At 40.2% G+C, this 24088-nt stretch overlaps 4 protein-coding genes across 5 annotated transcripts; all 4 read left to right on the top strand.

Annotated features, from left to right (window-relative positions):
• Positions 1-1890: 1890 nt before the first annotated feature.
• RB195_019671 (uncharacterized protein) lies at positions 1891-2550 on the top strand (the record flags this gene model as incomplete). Its single annotated transcript, XM_064187627.1, has 1 exon — positions 1891-2550. The coding sequence occupies one exon, from the start codon at positions 1891-1893 to the stop codon at positions 2548-2550; it is 660 nt and encodes a 219-aa protein (XP_064043508.1).
• A 91-nt stretch (positions 2551-2641) lies between these two features.
• RB195_019670 (uncharacterized protein) lies at positions 2642-2953 on the top strand (the record flags this gene model as incomplete). Its single annotated transcript, XM_064187626.1, has 1 exon — positions 2642-2953. One exon carries the CDS (start codon positions 2642-2644, stop codon positions 2951-2953), a length of 312 nt encoding a protein of 103 aa, XP_064043507.1.
• Positions 2954-3003: 50 nt separating this feature from the next.
• RB195_019669 (uncharacterized protein) lies at positions 3004-4332 on the top strand (the record flags this gene model as incomplete). 2 transcript variants are annotated; one of them, XM_064187624.1, is made up of 1 exon in its annotated part: positions 3004-4332. In XM_064187624.1, one exon carries the CDS (start codon positions 3004-3006, stop codon positions 4330-4332), a length of 1329 nt encoding a protein of 442 aa, XP_064043505.1. The 2 variants fall into 2 exon arrangements, with proteins under 2 accessions (XP_064043505.1, XP_064043506.1); XM_064187625.1 differs by having other exon boundaries at positions 3097-4332.
• Positions 4333-13200: 8868 nt separating this feature from the next.
• On the top strand, positions 13201-23321 carry RB195_019668 (uncharacterized protein; the record flags this gene model as incomplete). The annotated part of the gene is made up of 18 exons (XM_064187623.1): positions 13201-13301; positions 13364-13473; positions 13525-13597; positions 14173-14290; positions 14370-14427; positions 14476-14547; positions 14608-14739; positions 16563-16666; positions 18043-18212; positions 18293-18403; positions 18467-18547; positions 19099-19165; positions 19219-19322; positions 19434-19536; positions 19588-19674; positions 22879-22968; positions 23041-23135; positions 23201-23321. The coding sequence occupies 18 exons, from the start codon at positions 13201-13203 to the stop codon at positions 23319-23321; spliced, it is 1797 nt and encodes a 598-aa protein (XP_064043504.1).
• Between the last annotated feature and the right edge of the window lie 767 nt (positions 23322-24088).

Genomic DNA, 24088 nt, shown 5'->3' with positions numbered 1-24088 from the left:
GATTTGTTACCTCTACGAGAACAGCACCATTCTTCCATGTTTTTCAGAAAATTGACACCTGCGTAGGAGTCAAAAAAATATCGACTGTTATAAGCTCCGAATGAAATAAAGGAACTGTTTAGAAAATCAAAGTGCCACACGAAGTTTTTCCTAGCAGTAAAACAAAACAAACAACTAAAGTGCTAGCCAAGAAACGGATTTGTGAAGGAAATAACTCAAGAATAGAATGCCTAACAAGAATCCTGCGCCAGCCACAATGAAACATCAAAGGGACCGTGTTGAATGAAGAACTTCTTAAAAAATGGGCTTTTACGTAGAATGCAGTAATCGACCACTTATGCACATTATTTTATGTATATTTTCCAGTCTAATCGCTAGCTCTTTGTTTTTACTAGTGGTATGTGCTTGCGGCCTCAAAATTTAAAGGTATCACTCTACGAATCTGAGGTGGTACGAATTTCAGGTGGAGTATTCGTATACGGGATGGGAGATTATGGAGAGGGGAGTGATTCCGTCCATTTCTTCCTAATTGCAGTAAAAAACGGCCCGGAAGATACGGCTTCAGGCGTTTTGGCGCACTATTTTGCACAGGGAATTCGACTGGAGCGCGCCAGCCTTGTGTGGCGCCGCATCTTCCGGGCGGTTTTTTACGGCAATTGGCAAGAAATAGACGGAATCACCCCCCTCTCCATAGTCCATCAGGCATGTGAATACTCCACCTGAAATCTGCACCACCTCAGATTCGTGGGGTGATGCCTTTAAAATTTAAAAAATCAACTAGAATATACACCTTTAAAAAAATTTAAGGACATTGACGAAACTTTAACGAAAAGCATTTTAACTGCATAAATTAACCTAAAATAAAACGCCTAAATTCTCAACCTTTCTTAACATTCACAACAACACTTCTTTATTTAAAAATATATACGCTTAAACTATATAAGAAGAAAATAAGACTAATGAGGGATGAACCGACATTTGTAATTTTTTAAAGCAATATAAATAATTCTTGGCGATAATACTTCAATAAACGTTTTAAGTACTGCAGTGTGATGGACTCGGCAAAACAAAAAAAATAAAAGCGTGAAATAAAAGCATCATATAACGTACATTTCACTCTATGCTGATATTTTTCCGATACTTAGGAAGGCTACACAATTCGAGTTTAGAAGGCGAAAGCATTGCCATACGATTGCAACACTTCAAGTGCAGAAGTAGCGCGAATCCATCTAGAGCAGTTTATTCATGAAGGGACTTTCAATAGGTTTTAAACTGAGCTGTAAAATGCAGGAGAAAAAAGTTGAGATTTATGCTGAGAATAAGCAAATGCTTCTTAAGTTAATCTCCAAGCAAGCGCTAGGAGTACATCTCCATGTAATCTTTGTAATCTCCTAAAAGGCGGAATTTAACGAGAACGAACTGGACGGTCATAATGTAGGATCATCCAGCATGAGCATAAAAAAATAGGCTGCAAATCTAGATTAAATTCAGATTTAGGTATTATGTCAGATTTTCATTTGTCGCAACAATTAGGTAGGTTGTTCTCCAAAGCCTAAAACTCTTCGACCATTTGTTAGTGATTGCTGAGTTACATCGGTACATCGGAAAAAGTGTAGACGCAAATAAAATCCAAATGAAAGTTTCTAAGGTTTGAAATGAATTGAGAGTTTGTTTTTAAAAAAGAGGTTTGCATACATATATACATTTGAATTGATACTATATAGTTCTTAAAAAAATTCGAAACCTATAAAAAAGTTAGAGTTTTCATTCGAAAAAGAGGTAGCAAATCTGGAACAAATTTAGAAAATTCGTTTTAATATACATTCCTTGTCGCTTGGCGTCTCTGGGCAAGCACAAAGCGACCTTGTCGCTTTGTGCTTACCCAGAGACATGGACCTGGAGAAGTTCTACCGAGAAGATCATGCCTTCTACAAGGTCATAATTGGCGATTTCAACGCCAAAGTTGGCCCAAGAAGAACGCCGGAGGAACTTCACATCGGGACCCACGGCCTACAATGGAATGACCAGGGGGAGAGGCTCTCCGAGTTCATCATGACGACTAAGACCATCCATGGGAACTCGCAATTCCAGAAGCCCTCGTCTCTACGTTGGACGTGGGAGTCACCCGGTGGAGGGTACCGTAATGAAATAGACCACATCATTGTCGATAAAAGGTTCTGTCGGACGGACGTCGCTGTTGTACCAAAGTTCAATACGGGATCGGACTATCGCCTCCTTCGAGGAAGATTTTCCTTCACAAGGAGAGCAGAGAAAGCCGCCAAGTTCAGAGGGAGAAATCCCAGGACTATCATCAACTGGGATCTCTTCGCTACGTCAGCTGGCTTTTGGGAAAATTCCGCAATGGACAACATCGACGAGGAATATGATCGGCTCGTTGAACACCTTCACGACTGCGCGAAGAAGGCTGAGAGTTTTAAATCCACCAACAGAGCTGATACGCCAGCTTGGAGCAGCACGAGCCGCAGAGAACCAAGCACTCACGTCCGAGCTCACAAGGCTTTGCAGAGAGGCGATAAAGGAAGACCTTAAAGAGAGAAGAGCAGAAGTGCTGGCTGAAGCTGCAGAGGCGGGGAAAAGCATCCGCTATGCCCGTCGAGACTTCGCCAGTCGCAAGACGCAGATGACTGCTCTCCGGAACCCAAAGGGAACAGCCATTGCATCGAGAAGGGGGATGGAGAAAATCATCTACGACTTCTACTCTGATCTTTTCGATAGCCATGTCCACTTGCCTCCTCACCACCTGAGGGAAGATGGACAAGTCATTCCAGAGGTTCTCCCGTCCGAAATACGACATGCTATCATGTCGGTAAGAAATCGTACAGCACCCGGTCCACAGAATAAGACCAGAACACCTGAAGAGCTCTCCGCCAGTACTCACCAACACCCTGGCGAGGCTCTTTACACGTTATCTGTCGGAGTGCAAGGTTCCTAAACAGTGGAAGACCAGCAAGACCGTGTTGTTGTATAAAAAGGGAGATCCACATGACATCGGCAACTATCGTCCAATCTGCCTACTGTCCGTCATCTATAAGCTCTTTACAAGAGTGGTCCTTAATAGGATTGAAAAAGTCCTGGATGAAGGACAGCTGCGGCAAGCGGGTTTCGAAAAGGATTCAGCACGATTGTTCACATTCACACTGTTTCGAAACTCATCGAGGTATCACGAGAGTACAAGATGCCGCCCTGTATCACCTTCTTCGACTTGAAAAAGGCCTTCGACTTAGTTGGGAGGAAGCGGTCGTGGAAGTCCTGGACAACCAAGGCGTCCCTACTCAGTACATAAAGGTACTTCGAGAGTTGTATAGTAACTTCACGACCGGAATTTCGCCATTCTACAAGAACATCATCATTGACGTGAAGAGAGGGGTCCGACAGGGTGATACAATTTCACCCAAAATATTCACAGCCACCCTCGAGAACGCAGTGCGAAAGTTGGAATGGGACGACATGGGAGTGAAGGTTGATGGTCGGCAGCTACACCATTTGTGCTTTGCTGATGACATCGTACTGATAACACCTAGCATCAGCCAAGCGGAACTAATGCTGACCGAATTCGACGAAACATGTGGATGCATCGGTCTTCAGCTGAATCTACAAAAGACGATGTTCATGCGGAACGGATGGGTCTCGGATGCCCCATTCACGCTCAACGGAACGAACATATCCGAATTCACCAGCTACGTTTATCTGGGTCGGGAACTAAACATGATGAACGACCTGACCCCCGAGCTGGGCAGGAGGAGACGAGCGGCTTGGGGAGCGTACAAGAGCATCGAGGATGTAGTGAAGAAGGCCAGGAACACCCGGCTCCATGCTCACCTCTTCAACACCACTGTACTTCCTGCTTTGACCTATGCTTCGGAAACCTGGGCATTTCGCAAGCAGGAAGAAAACGCGGTGAGCGTCATTGAACGCGCAATTGAGAGAGTGATGCTAGGAGTATCCCGTTTCACGCAAGTGAGGGACGGGATTCGAAGTTCTCTCCTACGTCAGCGATCGAAGATTAGAGACGCCGCCGCGTTTGCCAAGGAAAGTAAAATAAGGTGGGCCGGACACGTGATGCGCTTTAATGACAACCGTTGGACCAGAGCCGTGAGCGACTGGGTTCCCCGCGATATTAAGCGCACTATAGGAAGACCGCCGACCCGATGGTCAGATTTCTTCACGAAGTCCTTCAAAGAAAAATATGATGCTCTTCGTGTCCCACGCGAAAGGAGGAACCACTGGGCTACTCTGGCACGCGATCGGGACAAATGGAAGAATTACTGGCGCCCGCTCGACCAGTTCGAAGAACAACGGGAGTCAAGGTAATCAAGGTAGTACATTCCTTAACGAGTTTCCCGGAGAGGTCTTTGAAGTTTCGTGTGATGCAGCTTATTTTATTTATTGGTCGGATGTGCTAGTATTATTTTGATGTGGTGCTTAGAAAATTGACAGCTACATGGTATTTCTCAAGTCGCTCCTTCAATTACTGTACTTCGAATTATATCCCCTATTTCCTGCGACTCCGACAAATAGTTGTTTCGTGCAACTAATCGAAAACATTTTTGCTATGCCTATATTAAGCGTTGTTTTGCGACTGCAAAGGCAGTGAAAAAGAGATCACAGTCAAAGTGCATAGGCTAACAAAATTTTCTTTCCGGAAAAACTGTTCTTCCTGTTCTGCACACTCGTGGCAAATGTTAGTAGCGTGAGCCACTAACATCTGTCACATATTTTCTTGAAGATGTGATTTTCGCAAATGCTAATGTTCATGGAGAAATAATATACTAACGTTTGAATTTCGGAAATGCAGACCTCCTTCATCCAGGGGAAAAAAACGATTTTCTTCTTGTTTTTGTTCTTTCTTCGAGAAAGAGAGAGTGGAAAACTCGAAGGGGGAACAGAAGTTGATGGCGCTTTCGTTATGACATTTACATTGCGGTGTCAGTGACGCAAATTCCAATTTTAATAATTAACTAACATTCCATTTCTTATAACTCTGTAAAATAAAAATGAACTGCATAGGGCAACCAAGAAACAGTGGATAGAAGGAAATACATAAAACCTGGAAAGCCAGCAATTCCATTCTATGTTGTCATTTGCAACTGAAAAAGCTAAACAACTGTTGGCAGAGGAGGAAATTCATGTGGTTGAGAGCGAAGCTTCATAAACCTAGGAGTGTGAGACGGTAGGAAAATTTGTGTTCGAAAGGCGATTTGAGTGGTATCGAAAAAATACAGGGAAATGATTTCTCTTTGTCTATTTAATTCGCGCATATCTCAGAATATTAGTATTGACAAGATGTCCTGATCATCGTGAGTGCGAAAGAATCTGACGATCACCTCACAGGGTAGAATTATGGAGAGTACGGAATCAATGGGCAGGTTTTCGTGGTTATCTGAGCTCTGCGATAAAATGACGTACTTCTGTGTCATCTGACATTGCTAAAAGGTTTAACATGATGTGTCACTGCGGGATCGTCCACCTCTTGTGTTAACTCAAATTCAAAAACCACCCACAATTATCACTGATGTATGGGAGGTTACAGTACACAACTTTTAGCTTTTTTCTAAGTAAAATGCCATTTCATTTTGACGTTAAGGTGCCGATCATTGCATGTTTTAAAGTTTTTTTTAGGATGTAAAAGAGTATCCCAACGATTAGTATGATATACCATAAACTCAAGGTTTTTGAATTCATTTTAATTCGTTATACTATATTTATCCACATAAATCCTACTACATTCCATTCCTTTATTGTTTCAAGGATCTTGAGAATACTGTAAATAACTTCATTTAAAGAACAATTCAATCATCAATTAAAAGCGCCTATGATTCGAGGAAAAAGTTATGGAAAATCGAAAACAAAATATAAAAAGAAAGAAAGGTGAAAGTTGGTGCTATAAAATTCGTTCTATGCTGTAGCATGACTTCGGAATTTAGTGACGTGCAAACACTTTGTGTTAATATTTGTTTCGTTTCCTCGAATTAGATACTTTTTCCACACCGAATAATCTTCTCACTAAAATCTTACGTAATTTAAAGAATCCCATCCTCTGTAATTTGTTTTTCATGTTTTCAATAACACCTTAAAATTAGGAGTAGACAAATTACAGATTTGAACAATATTGAAAAGAAGCATTTGCGAACAAACAAAAATGCCATTGTTTATGTTTCATCTGGTGCATATAGCGCAGTAGTGAATGGAACACTGAACGTTTCAACGGTGGTTGGCCCGGTACCGTGCCAGCCCAACCGAGGTTTTAATCTCATCAGGATAGGCATATTGGTGCCAGGCTTGTTCAGGACGACAATAGGACTGACTTGATGCATCGACTGGCCTTGCAGATACTTTTTGTGCTGCATACGGGTTCGTAAGCCTCTATGATTCTGGGTTGGAAACGAACTCGTGGGCGCATCCTGAAGGGTATGATTAATGCCAAGCTATTTACCCTTCATTGTTTCATGTATGTAGATTATGGAGAGAGGGTGATTCCGTCCATTATTCCTAATTGCCGTAAAAAACCGCCCAGAAGATACGGCTTCGAGGGGTGCGCTGTTCTATTTTCTACGACGAGTTCGATTGGAGCGCGTCAGCCGTAAATAGAGCGCCGGAACGCTCGAAGCCGTATTTTAGGGACCGTTTTTTACGGCAATTAGGAAGAAATGGACCGAATCGCCACCCTCTCCCTAATCTCCTACCCCGTATACGAATACTCCACCTGAAATCCGTACCACCTCAGATCCGTGGGGCGATGCCTTTAAATCTCCACTGCACATACAAATACAGTGGTGAGATTTTGTTTATCTGACAATGACATTATTCCTTAATTTACAGTACAAAATACAATGCGATGGTGAAAAATGACTCATAAGTTTCGTTTTCGTTTCTGCTCTTAATGATTCACCTCGAAATGACACAATGTAGTGCTGAACATCATCGATTTCCACAAATATTATGTTTCATCACTTCCCTAAAAATTAAATTTTTCTCCCAAATTTCGATCAGCAAAACTTTCGGATATTTCAATAGAATGATCTGTGCCCTTAGCAAAAAAAATGTACGGGATTTCCGTTTCGATCTAGTATCTACTTCGAGAAATTTTCGATCCAAAGTAATGTTTTTTTTGCAAAACATTGCTTTGAATCGAAGTTCTAAAATTACTATGGAAAAGTTCCGAAATTTCAACTTTGTCCATTTCTGAGTGCAGTGAATAATGGTTGGGGATTCGTTCAAGCTTAGGTTTCTGAATAGATTTTTTTACGTTTGTGTTCCTTCTTTCACTTTTTAAAAAAAAGAGGAAGAAAGCTAAAGGAAGGAGAGATGGTGATCTTCATTTTGCTCTCACTTCTCTCGTTTTTTCGGATAATTTATCTGCATTTACCAGTTTCTCAACCGTTTTTTCTTTTTATTTTTCGCGTAGGCAGCTGACTCACGCTCATTTCTCAAGGATGGGCGAGAAGCGAGACGTATAAAAATTTACAGGAAACATAGTCGAAAGCTCCAATGTGTTCCAATATTTCTTCTGGACTTTTCTTTCGTTTGAAGAAAATAGAGGGCAATTTTCGCTGAACTGGGTTTCGGAGCGTAGAACTATGTGGATTGGGACTGTCTCTTCTCGATTTTCAACGTACTTCTAATTCCCAGGATTCTTCTAGCAATTCTTCTGATCAGAAACTTGTGCTTGTGTCACTCCTAGCTCCTATTTTTGTAATTACCTTATCACGTCAAAATTTTTTTTTGTTTGCTTAGTTCAATTCTTACAACGGACCTTATTTTTCAACGGGAAAATGAATTTTTCATCCTTACTAACACTGACTAATAAGTGACATTAACAGCCACTTTTATACTATGCACTGGTATTTGTGTGAAGACTCCCTGCACAGTTTCCAGCTAATGCCTTTTCTTCTTTTTTTTGTAACCCACTTTATTGCATTTTCAGCTTGGATTCTTCTTTGAATACATTAGGGGCTCAGTGTTTATTTTGAAAAGCTAAAAAAATGCAATTATACCTTCTATGTTAAGCTACGAGTGCTCTTGGGTGATCTCACAAAAAAATGCGAAATAATAAAAATGGAGCACTAAAATTTCTTTCGTCGTTTCGTCTTATTTTGTCGGTTTCGTGAGCGTTCGTTTTCTCAGTTATGGTGGGTCAAGACGCCTACGTAAGGTCTAACACGTCTTTTTTTTTATGGATGGAGTTGCTTAGTTCGCTGAGGTGTAGAAAAAATAAATGGAAGTAACGAGTGTGTGGAGTAGTGCCTGAGTAACTTCGCCGCATTGACCACAATAACCGTAACGAAAAACTAGTGAGTGCTTTCCGGGAAATGAAACTAAACATGATCTTTGCAATAGCTGGAATGGTTCCCAAGAATTTTTATAGTATTGTAAACCGAAGCATGTACACATAGAAATGGGTAGGAAGAATGGGTGCGAAAGAAGGGCGAGAAATCGTGGATTGTGTAATCCATAGCGATTGCGAAATCGAGTTTCTTCGATTATCGATTCGAAAGTGTAGCTCATTCGATCCCGTCTTGTTGATTTTAAAGTAGTCTCTTGTTCGTCGCGTGCTCGTTTTATTGACTACACGGTCGGGTTTGTGCGTTCGAACTCAATAATGTGTCAGTTTGTGATGTGGACATTCGACTACAATCTCCATGCATATTTTTTCAAATCAAATTCCTTCGAAAGTGCCTTTGATTTTGAATGTTGAGGGAATTTTGAGTGATAGTGGACCGCTCTTCCTATCAGTTACTTGAACTCTGAGATTATTTGAACTCAAAAATCTGAACAACTTTCTCCAGTGATTCATTTCCTGCTCTTTTTCTGCTAGTCAGATGCCTGTTGTCGGATCTGTACGATGTGATTTGTGGTGCTATTGAGTAAGCAATTATACTAGCGGTGGGACCCTTGCTAACTCCAATCAAACTGGGAAGCTTAGGACACACGCCACACCACGCGCCATCGTTTAGTCGACTGAGTCGTATGATCCGATCGAAGTTCCTCGTAGTGCTACTTATTGACTTTCCACCTCTCTTTTATCCCTTTACCTGAAAATAAATAATGGAAACCAAATTCTTAATGAGCTGCTGGGACTAGGACAATAACTGTAGGTCATCACTAACTGAGTCTTCTCTCGGACAAATCAGATAATTTGTTTGTGAGTCTGCCAGAATTCGTTGAAAAGATAAGTTTCTTTTTGCCACAAACATCTTATCTGTGTTTCTTATCAATGTTTACTGTCCCGTCATTGTAATACCCGCTACCTACATGGAACGGGAATAAGATAAGACTAATAATAACGAAGAAAATGCGCTGTGAGCGTAACAGTTTCCGTGAACAGTGAACAAGTCGGAGAAAATTCTCGGCTGTACTCAACGTAGTTCGAGCGACTCGCAGGTTCTTGTATATATGAGAGTTTGAGTCCTTTTCGGTAGAAGAAAGCTGGTTGTCTCTTCCGCACTTTCAATTTTGTGCTCAACACTCACATCGCATATATAAAACTGCTTCGAAAGTAAATAGTAGTGTAATGTAGCTTGTTCAAAGTGCAGTGTTCCTCGGATATAAAAAGGAACTGTGAATATTTACGAAGTTTAATTTACGGAAACCTCGGGAACCTGGTAATGAAATTTACCAGGTTCTCAACGTTTTCATAAATCAAATTAATTAACTAGGGTATTTGAACATTGGCTAAATACGTGCAGTTGGAACAGAACGACTTGTTCATTGTGCAATTGTGCTGTTGCGCTTCAAAGGTGTGATGGGACCTTCGCTCAAGTTCGCCGCCGATTCCAGCTTTCGAGCGCGAATCCTTGGACCGACTGCGCACTGTCGCATCTTGCTCTTCTCGTAGATGCTTCCATTAATGCCTATTCATAGATAACATTCCGTTAGTGGTTTCACTGCCGTGGTTAGGATTCTGTTGTAACAGAAAACCTTTCCACGAGAAGAAAGGACGCTTGTCAAATATGGCTGAGGCGAATTATATAAATAATGATGTTCCTTTGAGGGCCGAGATTTTTGGTCGAATTGCAAATAGTATGCTAACGCGACCTGAGGATAGGATATGTACTTCTCCAGTGTTTGAAGTATTATTGATAAAGAGACAAGCAGGAACCCTTATAAGCAAGAGATAGATTATAGGTTAAGTTATTATATTCTGAAGTTCAAAAACGTAAGCTTTTGTTATTTGCGAGGATAAAAGGTCGTACTGCCTTGTTTTTAACGCTTCACTTTTTTTATACAACTGCACCCGGCATCATCCTCAATTTGTTTTCGTAAAAATCAATTTTTTTCCCCAAAAACTTGTCACCGTTTCATCAACATCATCAACCATTTTATTCTTTTTTACAGTAATTATGAGAAGCCTGATTTTTCTTCTCTAAGACGCTGTAGAGCAGCCAAGAGATTGGAATTCTGTTTCACCTAATCTCTCTATTCAGAAGAAAACGGACAAGAGACAGATTCTGTGTATAAATTGACGATTAATTCCTGGAAGCTGGTGATTTCGCTGCTTCCATAACCACTGGATATCGCAGCAGAACTTCCACATAATTAGTTCGGTAACTGAGAGCTATTAAAGATAGAATGATGCACTAGAATTATAATTGGAGCGTAACAAAATCTAAGACAAGTTGACTCCGCTAGAGATGTTCCGACAGGTTATGAAACATTGAGGATTTCTGGAAAATTACAACCTAAAGTGCTGGACTGGTGTAGCGTGGTCTATATGAGGTCCGCTGTGTCAAGGTTGCTCGTTCGAGTCCGCCGTGATGCTAACGAAACATTTCATCCCTCCGGAGTCGATAACTTTCTGCCAGATTTATTTGGGAGGATAAAAACCCCTGATTAATAAAGCCTGATTAATAAAATAAATAAATAATTATTAAATAATTAATTAAATTAGTAAAATAAACCCCGCATCGGCTCACTCCTGCAAGTCATTGTATAGACTGTATACATTCTAAAATCTCAACAATTCCAATCTGAAAGAAAACGCGTTGGCGCATCCGAAGCGGATTGATACGCTAGAGACTACTACGTAAACTCTTAAGGAGATGGAAATCATGCAGCGTAGTGAAAAGACTCGATTAGCTCGAAAGAAGAGCACTTTAGCCAATAAACATGTATTTTGTGGAGTGAAATTTCAAAGTGCGGTTCCCAAATCGGTCATTGCTGTTGCCGCGACCTGAGCGATATGTGCATATTTTGGCATATGGCGGCTTGCGTTTCTATCACTCCTGGGTCACCCCAGCAGAGTGCAGTTTTTAGCTGGAAATACCCCTATAGACACGTTTTCCTGTATCTTCAGGATTTTTTGATTATACCTTCATACTAAACTTGGACTCTTATATCAAGGGAATCGTATTTTTTTCATTTTGTCTTCACTTTTCTTTTGTGTTAGTTATTATTTCCGTTTTTTGAGGTTCGAGGTGTCGATATGTGAAAAAGTCTCAATTTCTATCTCTATGGTGAGAACTTTTATAGCATTTCCCCAAGTGGACCTGACCTGGCAAAATTTAACGTGAGTCCAGTCTAGATGAAGAAAGAATTTTTTCTAAAATTAGAATTACAAAACTTACGAAGAATTCTTTCTAGACATGTTGAAGAATGTAATTTTAAAGATGTTAAAATGTCTCAAAAACTTGTTAAAGACTAGCGATAGGAGCAGTGAAATTCCAGAATTTATATGTAGAAGGTAATGCGTTCTTTGGTCAAATTAAAGCACATAAATAATAATTATGGGCTCTAACACTGGGAAATATCCGTCAACGTTTATTTATTTTCTTTTGTTGTATCCTTTATTGCTGGAATTCGGAAATTTTACCGAAACTGATGTGGATACAGTTTCGAATATGAAACTTTTCTGATTTTGGTATTCACATTTCAGACAAGGATATTTTAAAAAGGAGATTTGTTCGTAAAAGGAAAATAAATGAATCACTCTCACCTGCAGAAATATCTTCAAGGGCTTCGAGAGGAAATTATGTAGCTGAGTTGTAAAAACGTGAAGCGCACAGCTGTAGGTAAAAACGACGTTGCATTTTTCTTTCATTGTTGGTCACAACCCAAGTCCGCTTGTCCTTCTATCACATTTTTGTAATTCCTATTAGTGTTCAAATTGGAAAGTTGGCAAATCAGTCGCAAAAAAAGGAAAATAAGAAGAAATCTGCTTATATAAAAAGATGAATGGGCGCAAGAAGAGAAGACTCTGCGTAAGGCTCTCTAGTACATATTTGAGCAGGTGAAGTTAGGATCAATGTGTCATTTGAGAATAATTCTTGTCCATGTTCGTAACTCGTCTACTTTCCCACAATTTGCCAATGTCTATGATTTTTCTCCACTGACCCTCATATTACCATTATCAACATTAGCATCTCACTACACGCACATTTTGTCCAATTCCGAGAAATAAGCGAAAATCCTATGAACATCCCTTCCTTCCATGGAGATGTATCCGAGGGATATGCCAATGGCAGGATCGTGGAGGTGGTAAAGTAATTAACGGGGCTTGAGGAAACTGCCCGTTTTCAGGCCACACATTTGTCAGAAGTAAGTTCTTGAAGTATGTTTGAAATCTGCAGCTCGTTTACTTTTGAATGGTATTTTCGAAACTTAATTTTGCCCACTTCCGAGAATTCCGACGGTTTGCGACGGATTTTGGGACACAAGTTAGAAGCGGTGTTGTATTGTACGCAACGCATGTGTTCAGCTGAATGACCGCGACGCGCCCTCCATTGGGCGAAGCAGAACTAAGAGGGTCTGTGCATTGTAGCAGGCTCTTCATGTTTACTCGACTGACCACATTTGGTACACAACACAGCGCACGCAACTGAGACACTCAATGAAAGTGAACTCATGAATGCACCGAGGATTAGATCCTGAGTGCTCACCGCTAAAGAAAAAATAGTCTGTGCGGTAAGTGAAATAATAGTCTGAGTATCCACGCAATGACATGACGTGGAAAAAACTCAATCAAATTTCTACTTTTTTCTCAAAAAAAGTCCAGCTATTTCTGTGTAATCTTTATTGTTGTGGAACTTAGAAGAAATAGCTTCCAATTCGTGCATAAGTATTCGTTCATACTCTTCGTTCCTTTTTTTGTTCTATAAGAGTGAAAGATAGTTACTTTACATTCGGTTTTGAATGATTTCAACCAGGTGAGCGCTGCACAGAGCAAACATCTCCCATTTTTCTATGCTTCATGCTTTCCACCTCCCTGTATCCTACCCGACACGGCGGCGCACCGCTTACTCGGATGAACATGCTCGACGCCGACTGGACATACTTTGCGTTCCGTGGGCGCATAAAATGATTTCACTCTTTGATGGACGGATTTACATTGGTATTTGAATTGCAGTAACGTCAGAATGTTCTGGTGGATCCGCACAGTTAGCGTTCTGGCACTCATTACATTTCGTTCGCAATCCTACTCGATTAGGGGCAAGAACTCAGGAGAAGCAAAGTCAAGTGAGTTGCACGAGTCACTAGATTTTCAGTAATTGGTGAGAGTCTTTCCAGAAAATCTACAAACGAATGCCGTGCAGTTTTCTCCATTGTGTGTCTCATGCACCGCAGCAATTGCGGCTATGAGGTGTGGTTTTTCTGGATTTTTCACTGTTTGTGATTTATTAAAGCCTTATCAGAGTTAAACAGTTGAGTCAAACAAACTTTCGAACTTCAAAAATGAAGATGCTTCAAAAGCAGCATCTGCAAATGTTTAAGATCCCAGATTTTTTCCTGTAGTAGGATTTGCAGTGTATTCTTCAAAAATGCCATCTAAAAATAACCCTTTAGATCCAAGAGGAATTAAAAGAAATCCAGGAAGGAACGAACCCTGTAAATTCAGTTCTCTGAGGCATCCAGGACTCAGTTAATCCGCTTTAGAAACCTCTGGCTCTCAAACGACGATATCCCAGTCAAATTTTGCTGTTTTCGTTAAACACCGTGCCGGAAGGAACCGCTCACAGGATTGTTGGGACCAATAATTAAGACGTTGGAGCTGGACTGTACCCACAAATATCTATAATCAAAATTTATCTGATTTTAGTCTTTATCTAGTTTTGTCTAATTTAATTATTCATCAAAATTTATTTATTGATTAATGAAAAAATCAACCAGTAATTTGGAAACCATTTATCCTGAAGTTTCTTCATAATTTTTTTGCAGCGTTGTTGTGAAGTGGGATAAAACAGAGCCGGTCATCTTGGAGTTCGCCACTATTATTTGCAAGCTCGTTGCAAAACAAAGTTGGGTCGTATGCGATGGGATTTCTGGACAATTTCGAGTAACTTTAATAGAACTCTGAAACCATGGGGTTATATGTGCGCTGTTATTTTTTTTGCAATTGATTGTGTGTTTTGTAGGACGAATTTTTTTACGTGTTCCGGCGACTATCAGATGAAAGTCCTTCGAAAATCTGTGGTTTGTTGTTTAACGAGTGTGCTGATCCTGATGATATAACAGAGTCAGGATGGACCGTCGAACTTCCACCGAAACCAGATGTGGCTACGAAAAAATTGTTGCAGAAGAAGAGATCTAAGTGTATAGAATTTATTTTTTTTTCTAGTTTTTGTATAGTGTTAACTATGATGATATTTCCAGTTTCCCATTCAAGAGGAGCATGGAACAGAAATCTACGGGTGCTGCAACTATCGGATTTGCATGTGGATTTTGATTATAAGCCAGGATCGGAGGCTGATTGTAGTTTGCCTGTCTGTTGTAGAGAGGAGATCCGTAGGTTATTTACATTTATTTCTCTTTCTCACACAAATGAAACAGCGCATCGTTAGCAGCGTGTTCAAAAATCGTTGTTGATCATTAAAACACTACCTTACATATTGAATGATTTCTTATGCTCCTTAATCTCTTATCCTTTTTTTGCCAACAAAATTGGCTACTGAACTCGTTTGGTGAGAATTTAGTCTCAGCCAAATCATAATTATTCCTTTAACGAACGTCCACAGCGAATGCACTGTGAGTTGGCCCAAAAGCTCTAGCTTTTTCTTAGATTTAGATTTAGTGTTCTACTAAAACAAACAAGAAATGAACCAAAAACCGATAAGTGATGTACTTCCGTTGTGGTTTACAACTTCTCCCCAACGGTCAAAAAGCTGTACAATGCGTCAACGGTAGGAATCGCCTGGTTTCCGCTCAAGAGAAACTATCCAGTCAAGCCTTCAATTCCACTTCATTATTGAACGTCCAAAGAAGCATCGCTTCGTTGTTACACACTTCCTACTTGCTACTTACAGTCCTCGTGTGGCTTTGGCACCTCTGTTAAAAGCGAAAAGCTCTTCTTTCTCAATTTTACACTCCATTTTAATTACGTGAAAAAAACAGAAATTACATAGTATATTCGTTCAAAGAAACCGAATTACTTAAAAGGCATCGTCAAATTTTTTTTTTCAAAAAGCTTTCATTTGAATAAACGCAAGGACTTATAGGGAACCCTAGATATCGTTACATTTCCGAACATTTGGCATAACCATCTAATGATTTTGGAGAAATAGGGTTAAATGCATGAATCTGATATCTTATTACCTCTATAATAAGCTCTGCGCATTCTTGCAAAATATGTAGTTCTGCAATGCCTCTCAACATACGAGGATTAAAGCGTGGAGCTTCATGGAGCGACGCAGCTGTGCATGGTCACGTGTGCCGACAATGAGGTTACGTCGGTTCGTTTGTTTTGGTTGAGCCCTGTATACTCCTTGGTTGTAAACTACTGAAAGAAGGCTCTTTTCAGAAAATCCCTAAGCTGAGGGGTGTTATTTTAAGAAGAGTTCATTCTTTTGCTTAGCCACCACCGCACAAAGCACGTGGTTGTAATGGAAAAGAGGTCTTGAAGAACTCTCTTGAAATTCATTTCGTTCAAGAGGATGACGTTCCGAATGTGTGCGATAGTTTGGATAAAAAAGAAGTTGAGGAGGAATGAGTGATTTTCAAAGAAATCCATATTCAGAGAAATTAGTATTTGAAGAATGTTTACATATTTAGTGCCCTCTACTGCGCAAAAATCGAATAAATATTGAAAAGCATAGAAGTTATCGTGACAACGCCTTTACTGATACGATTTTCAGAAATCTTACAATCCAAGACTTTCCACAAAAACTCAAGAATTTGGACAAATGTGACAATTTGTGTGCGCTCAGTCAGAAAATTCACTCCCATTGCTGCAAAAATTCATGTGATTCCAATAAAATTCTCGATCCTGCATCAGTTCTAGTAGCGAGCAGAGCCTTTGAATAATCATGCTTATTCCCGTACTATTCCTAAGGTTTTTGGTTTTGTTCTCGTGAAAGAACTAGCCCTCTCTGAGGTGGAATTGTCAGTCTCTGAGGTCAATGAATCGTACTTCCTCAATGACATGCGTTAATGTATGCTTCATCCACAGCGATCCTCACCTACCGAGATTTTTGGGACCAATCCTATGAATATTACATTGACCTTTGTGACATTGAGCGTTATCGATGGCACAGATTCTGATGAGAAATGAAATTTTTACAAATTCCCCATCAAAGGTATTTTCATTCTGATTGCCCGATAATGTTTTCCAGAAGCTCCAAATAGAGCAGCCGGTTACTGGGGAACTGTAGGAAAGTGCGATATTCCCTACTGGACTTTCAAGAACATGCTGGAACATATCAACGCCACTCATGAGGTAGTTATAGATATACACGTGGGTGCATATGTTTGTGGAATTTATTAAAATGATTCGAATATTCGAATCGATCATAAAGACAGCATACCACAAATCTGAGGTGGTGCGTAAGGTGGCGTAGAATATGGAGCGGGGGTAGTTCCGGTCATCTCTCCCTGCATCACTGCAAACAGCCACGTCCAGAATGGTGTTTAGTACGACGCCATCTATTATTATTTATATCTACATCCACCCCTTGCGCCGCCTCCGCCCTGCGATTCGTCGAAAATCAATTCGGACTGCCCCGATAGGCAGTAAGGGACGCTACGTGTGCAAAGGTGGCGCGCTGCAATAGGAGGCATCGCACAAAACAGCATTCAGGGGCCGGCTGCTTGCAGTGATTCAGGGAGAGATGAGCGCAACCACCTCGGTCTCTATAATCTACGACTCCGTATACGGATACTCCACCCTGAAATCCGTACCACCTCAGATTCGTGGGGTGATTCCTTTAACATAAGGAGAAAACGCTCCCCCACTCACGATTTACCACCCCAGATTCGTGGTATACTGCCTTTAATTGTCGGAAAGCATGCTATTCCAGAAGATTGCAAAACGCTTTGCATGGTTTCAAGCGAAGTGATAAGGGTGAAAATAATTTCCTATACCTTTGTTTGCACTTAACACGGTTTCTGGGTTGCTTTTCGAAATTATGAACGCATGTGGCGTTCCAGAACAATAACGATTCGGTAAATCCAGAAGATTTGAAAGATTTAATCAGTCTGAACAACGTGAATTCGTAGGAAGAAAAAATTATTCCACGGGTTATTCATGCAAAGTCAGTTCAAAAAATAGGCAAAGAGATAACACAATTCAACGTGGCCGTCGTCAGCTTTGACGAGTTGGAGCCTCAAATTGAATTCGACAAAAAAATAAAATTTCACATCTGCTGAATGTAGAAAGGACCAGAAAATGGTGCAAGGCATCTACAAAGTCTACGAGACACCTCTAATCCAACAGATTCAGCTCATACGTAATAAGCGGCGAAAAAAACAGGTTAATTTTGGAAGGGAGAATTTGAGAGAATTAAAGCAATCATCAGAAACATGGCAAAGAAGTGCTGAAAATGAAAGATAATATGTTTTAGACTTTTAAATTCGAAAAAAAAAAATAGATTCTAGATTTATAGAACTTTTCGTATCTGCTTTAGTTTGATTTTAAAAAGCAGAATTTAGGAGTGGCAGATTACTTACATATTGGTTATAATTATCATTTGTATCATCATAATTAGTTATTGGTGCTGTTGATTAAATAAATTATTTATAATTGAAGGAGGTATGGGTAATAAGGGGAATAACTATTGAGACTTAATCTTATACTGAATTCATCGAGATTCTCAGATCGACTACATAATGTTATCCGGAGATTTCATCAATCACTTCGACTGGTCATACACTATTGACGAGCATGTCTCAACGCTTAGAAACATAAGCTCACTCGTACGCCTGTATTTCCCGACCACACCCACCTACTGGGCTATCGGAAACCACGAAGGTGTGCCTGTAAACAGGTTTGTGCCTAATATTTGCGGATTCGTATAGTCCTACTCTCTTTACGTTCTTTTACAGATGATTATAGCATGGATTTCAGCTTCGCGCCGCACACAGTGGAGAAGCGATTCTGGCCGACATGGCTGTACCAGGAGTTTGTGGATATGAGTACCCCGTGGCTCTCGTCTGACTCGTCGAAAACAGTGCTCTAGTGAATTTCTGGTCTGGACGTTTTGGGCTAAACCTCCGATTTCCTACACGTAATGTTTTTCAGTCGTGGATCTTACTCAGTAAGAGTAGCTGACGGTCTTCGTCTGATCTCGCTTAACTCTGGATTCTGCGAAACTACAAACTTGTATGTCTTTTTTTGGATTCTTTTAAGTTTAGCAGTAAAACAGTTTGATGAGATGGAAGGAGGTGGTATGAGATTTTCATGAACTTTGCAGAATTTTGTTAATCTAGCGTTTGAGTTAATCTAAGATACTCTTTTTTGCTAACCTGAATTAAGTGAGCGTGAAGTGAAGTGAAAGCCACTGATTTTTCTTGTTAATTTTTTGTTATTATTTTGTTCCATTTATCTTCTATTCCTTCCAGGTTTCAATTATTCATTTTCAGTCGTCAGATTCTGTAGTTTATTTATTCCATCTATTTAGATGCTTGGGGTACTTCACGAATTAAAAGCAACCAGAACAGTTCGAAAAAGTGTGGAGAAATTTTAAAAAATATATACTGTGAGGGAAGTAAAAAGCCTTTCCAGCAAACGAAATGAAGCAGGAATTTTAAAATGAAATAAAATGAAAGATTTCGCTATATTGGCAGAAAATGGTTGTATTTTTTCCTGAAAGCACCCTCACTCACCCTCTTGAAGCAGTGTTGGGACCAGATCAGTAATAATATCTGTTCTAGTTTCCTTTATTTAAACCAAAGCGATCCTGATCAAACGATGTCTTGGTTCGCCAAGGAATTATTTGAGGTGAAATTCCGTTTGTGATGTAGGTTTACGGTCTTTAAAGGAAGCGTTTCCAGGCGGAAATACTAGGCGAATCTGTGCACGTTTTGTCACATATCCCTCCGGGAGATGGAGAATGTCTGGAAGGTTGGGCTCGGAATTATTATCGTATCATACAGAGGTAATAAAACCATCATGATACTTTCATAACTTTCCGATTCCAAAGATTCCAAACTTCAAATTCTTTTTTCTTTTTTATTTATTTTTCGGATTCAGATTTCAAAAATTCCAGATTCTCAGACACAATAGCGGCTCAGTTTTTCGGTCATATTCATGCGGACTATTTCACTTTATTCTACGAGGACATGCATAATACCTCATCTGACCCGATTGGAGTGAGTGCTGGATGAGCTCAGAGTTGACCTAGGAAAACTTTCTGTTTTAAGGTTCTGTACGCAACTCCTAGCGCTACAACATTCGCTTACATGAATCCTGCGTATCGTATCTATGATGTGGACTACACTGACCAGTTTGTGAGTGTTTCTGTTGCTTTAAGCTAAAGATTTTAAAAACTCAGCGTCCTAAGGTTACCCCACGAGGCAAGTTTTTGCAACATTGTGAGTGACATGACATTCACCTCATTCACTACCTACACTCATCTCATCACTCCACTTGCTATTCATCGGGTATAAAAAAAATTGATTCATCGCTAAAATAGGAACATCTGGGGTATTCCTCAAGGCTTTTTTGCCGATTCATCAAAGATGTTTCAAATTTTTGTGCTGACCTCAACGTTCAAGAAGTCGACGAGCACCTTTACATAGTTGTTTGTGCACACAGTGACGTAGAACCTCTTGTGAAGGTTGACGGCTCACAGTTGAAATATGCGTCCGAAGTAAGGAAAAAATGAAAATGCGTATTACCTGTTGTTAATTCCATCGCTACTGTGTGAGGCTCTTCAAAGGCACCTTTTCAGGAATGTTATTTGTATTACTTTGCGATTTCTACTTAAATGCGCTGAATATATGCACGCCATAGATAGTCTTAAAGGCATCACTCCACGAATCTGAGGTGGTACGGATTTCAGGTGAAGTGTTCGGATGGGAGACTATGGAGAGGAGGGTGATTCCGTCCATTTCTTCTTAATTGCCGTAAAAACTGCCCCGAAGATATGGCTTCAAGCGTTCTGGCGCGCTATTTTCTACAGGGAGTTCGACTGGAGCGCGCCAGCCTTGTGCGGCGCCGCATCTTCCGGGCCGTTTTTTACGGCAATTAGGAAGAAATGGACGGAATCACCCCTCTCTCCATAATCTACTATCCCGTATACGAATACTCCACCGTAAATCTGCACCACCTCAGATTCGTGGGGTGATGCCTTTAAAAGAGCTACATACGGTATAAATTAGTCCACTTCGGCTAACACTTGCCATTCTCATTGTTCATGGTATGGAGGCACATGGATAACCTCACGGAAATGTGTTGAAAAGAGAAAGTGCAATTCCTTTAAAAAAATTCTGACGAGCTGAAACTGATCGAAGTAGAGCATCGGATCTTCAGATGTGTAGAGCAACGCACGTGTGCATTACCTGCATAATGGCCGAAAATCCTTCCAAGTTACAGTAGTTATCATTGCACGCGACCTAAAGCAACGTCATAGACGCTTGTTTGGCTTGAGGCGGTTTCGAACCGTAGGCGGCACAGAGGTCGCGGTCTTCCGCTACCGTTGCAGTTATTTGCGCCCTTTGGCAAACTATAGCTAGTACAGTATAGCATATTGCCCTCAGAGGTTATTTGAACGTTTTTTTCTTCATCCAAACAGCACTTAGTGTATTAAAGTGCACCCGAAAATTCCCATATCTCTCCAATTTTTTTTGGCTGTCAATGAAGACCCTGGATCCGTACACATAACGATGAGCAAATAGATAGTTATTAGGAAAATACACCTTGAAAGAGAAAAAGCGCTTTTTCTGTTTTCTCAAATTAGCTTGTTGTTCGAGAGGTGTGAAGGTTAGCAACGCTAAACATAGGAATCATGCTTTCATGAATTATCGTACGTTTTTCCGTTGTTTGTTCTCCACCACTTTGGAAAACGTGATGACGAGTCACGTGTTAAAGGAAACCACGAGAAGTGAAGGAACAGTTTCCGGCTTTTTTTTTAGTTATTTCTAAAAAGTTAACACACATTCGACACGTTCAGCTCTACAAACACCAATGAACATTTATATCGTTATCAATCTCGTTAGTCAACAAAAACCTCTCGACAAACAGATTGGTTGTGCGCAAGGCAGTTATAAAAAGGAAAAAAATCTTGGCTCTGATCAATCCTGTGCTGGTAAGGTGACTAAGAGTCAAATTGCGGCCTTAGTGACGAATTCTCGGATTCTAACAGAGAAGCATTACTTTTCGCGATTCTTTTCAGTTTAGTTTCCAGCTCAGGGTGTTTATTTTTTCCGATTAAATTGTGGGAAAAATTCACATCTTTTCAGCAAGTGAAAGAACAAAATGGAAGTTTGCAGAAAACATACTGCGAGGAAGCTAAATTGAGCAAATTGAAATAAAAATTTTCCTTATTCTTCTGGGTAAACTGTAAACAAAAACACCTACACTGAAAGAATAAAGTTTTCGTGTGAACATGATGCGAGCTTGATTGGCGAAGAGATTGAGGACAGAAAGAAGAAAATAGGTGTTAGTCAGAAAAAAGCGTGCGCGTGCAGATGCGCGGCGCTCAACCAGTTGAACATACTTTTGGCACTGATAGTTTTGGAATGAAACATGTCAGTAACATGCTTTGCAAATAGAATTCGAGCATCAGCATTCTTTTATCATTGGAGCATCGAAAATCATCGGTCGGTCGATGGTTCGAACTCGTCCTAGTGCCAACCAAACCTTTCATTCTTCCGGGGGTCAACAACTAGCACCAGACGTGTCTGCGAGGACAGAACACCGATTTAAGACATCGGCTCATCCCTCCAAGTCCTCGTGTAGGGCTGACACGCTTCGTAAACCTTGAACGATATTGAATCGAAGTGAAATGATAGTGAATCGATATCTCGAGCGTATTGATTAACTCCCCTTTATCCTCTGAGTAATAAATCCTCGCGGAGCGCAGAATTCAGTGAAAAGGTGACAAAATGTTGATGAAACACATTGTTCTTCGGACACGTTGGACTAGAGTACTATTTTTGATCTCTGACAAACGAGCAGCTATTGGACTTGCTGTCTCCAGTAATGGTATTTCTGTGTTTGATCTTTTTTCTTTTCTCCAGTGGTTTCTCATTTTTTTCGTATAATAGCGTATAAATAAGATATCAAATTACGTATAGTCCGTACGCCCAAATGCATCCATCCGTAGATAGTATTGACGTTAATATGTTAGTTGCTTTAAAAAAGTTAGGAAGCAGTGCATCCGTCTCCTGACACTTTTCCAGATTGCAGCACTTTTTCTTTTGGGCGTTCCACGTACATTTGACCGAATTCTTACAGTCTACGGATCCATGATGTTGCAGATGCCTCTCATCTTTATTGTTCTCTAGCTAGTTCGTTGTTAACCTTGTGTCAAGCAGCTTCCTCTTTTTTTAATGCAAAAAAGTGTCCAGTTGTACGGCTGCTGCTGGTATAATTCAGGCTTTGCAACTTTCAAAACTAAATTTTATTTCCAACCCATCATTTTTATCCTTCTTTTATTCTAAGCTGTGTGAAATTTGTAATATCTCTTTAAAAGTAATATGCTATTACAGAAGGTAGCGAATATCAAAAACTACTATGCGAACCTGGACAAAACAAACGAAAATCGTCCTCCTAAATGGAAATTGCTGTATTCAGCAAAGGTTATTCTTTTTTGTTGTTAAAGGAATAAATTTTATTCTGTACAAAATAACTTAGAATGATTCTGCTTTAAGGAGGAGTACGATTTATTGGATTTATCACCCAAGAGCTGGAATAAATTGCTGGATTCCATATATCGTAACGAAAGAGTTTCGAAGAAATTCTTTAGGTGCATAGTACAATGATTTTACAGATTTTCTCACGATTTTCAATACCTGCAGCATTCATTTCCAGGAACGCTTATCGGGTAAAGGATCCCGTTTGTTCGTCGGATTGTAAAAGAGACTTGTTATGCTCGCTTAGGATGGGCCACCACAACTCTACTTTGTACTGCCCTCCGGATGTTTTCATTTAATTTCGATCAGATATTTTTATTTAATTTCGCGATTTTTACAAAATCACATGGTAGACCTTTTCAACGATGCTAAAAGAGCCATTTCAGTAACTTCTGCGTGATCTTTTCTGCATTAAAAAAATTAGTCCTCAGTATTCGGAGGGTCTTGTAAGATTGTTAGCATTTAGTTGATTTCTGTAGAGGTATCCGGAAATTTTTAGAACCTTTCATAACATCTCTATGCAATCAACGATGAACGACAACAGATCTCAGGTTATTGTTAAGCTAAAAGCTTGTAATTCATGGTAGCCTTTCAACTCGAAGTAATTAATAGATATTATGTTAAATATGCATTATTGTAAGTGAATATACATAAACTATTTTAATACTGTTAAGTTGTAGATGCCCTGCATTAAACACATTAGGTGCACTACATCCCGGCCCTCTACACAATCGTGTCCCATAGTTGCAGCGGACGCGTGGCGTTCGCCAGCGTCAATAATGGGACTGGTCCTCATGAGAGGGTGAGTTTGGAGCTGTTGCTCAGACTAAACACTAGCCAGGCTTATTTTTTCCTTCCCGATTTGAATTTATGAGAAAAATCCACCTACGGTGTAATGCCATGTTGATGGAAACTGAAGAAGTCAGGACACTGCCCACTCGGAAACAGAACAAAAAAGTTTAAAGGCATCACCCCACGAGTCTGAGGTGGCGCGGATTTCAGGTGGAGTATTTGTACACGGGATAGTAGATTATGGAGAGGGGGTGATTCCGTCCATTTCTTTCTA

Source organism: Necator americanus, chromosome II, assembly GCF_031761385.1.
Source record: "Necator americanus strain Aroian chromosome II, whole genome shotgun sequence".
Lineage (NCBI taxonomy): Eukaryota > Metazoa > Nematoda > Chromadorea > Rhabditida > Ancylostomatidae > Necator > Necator americanus.
The sequence above is the reverse complement of the archived record's forward strand: the minus strand, read 5'-3'. Positions and strand labels throughout refer to the sequence as shown.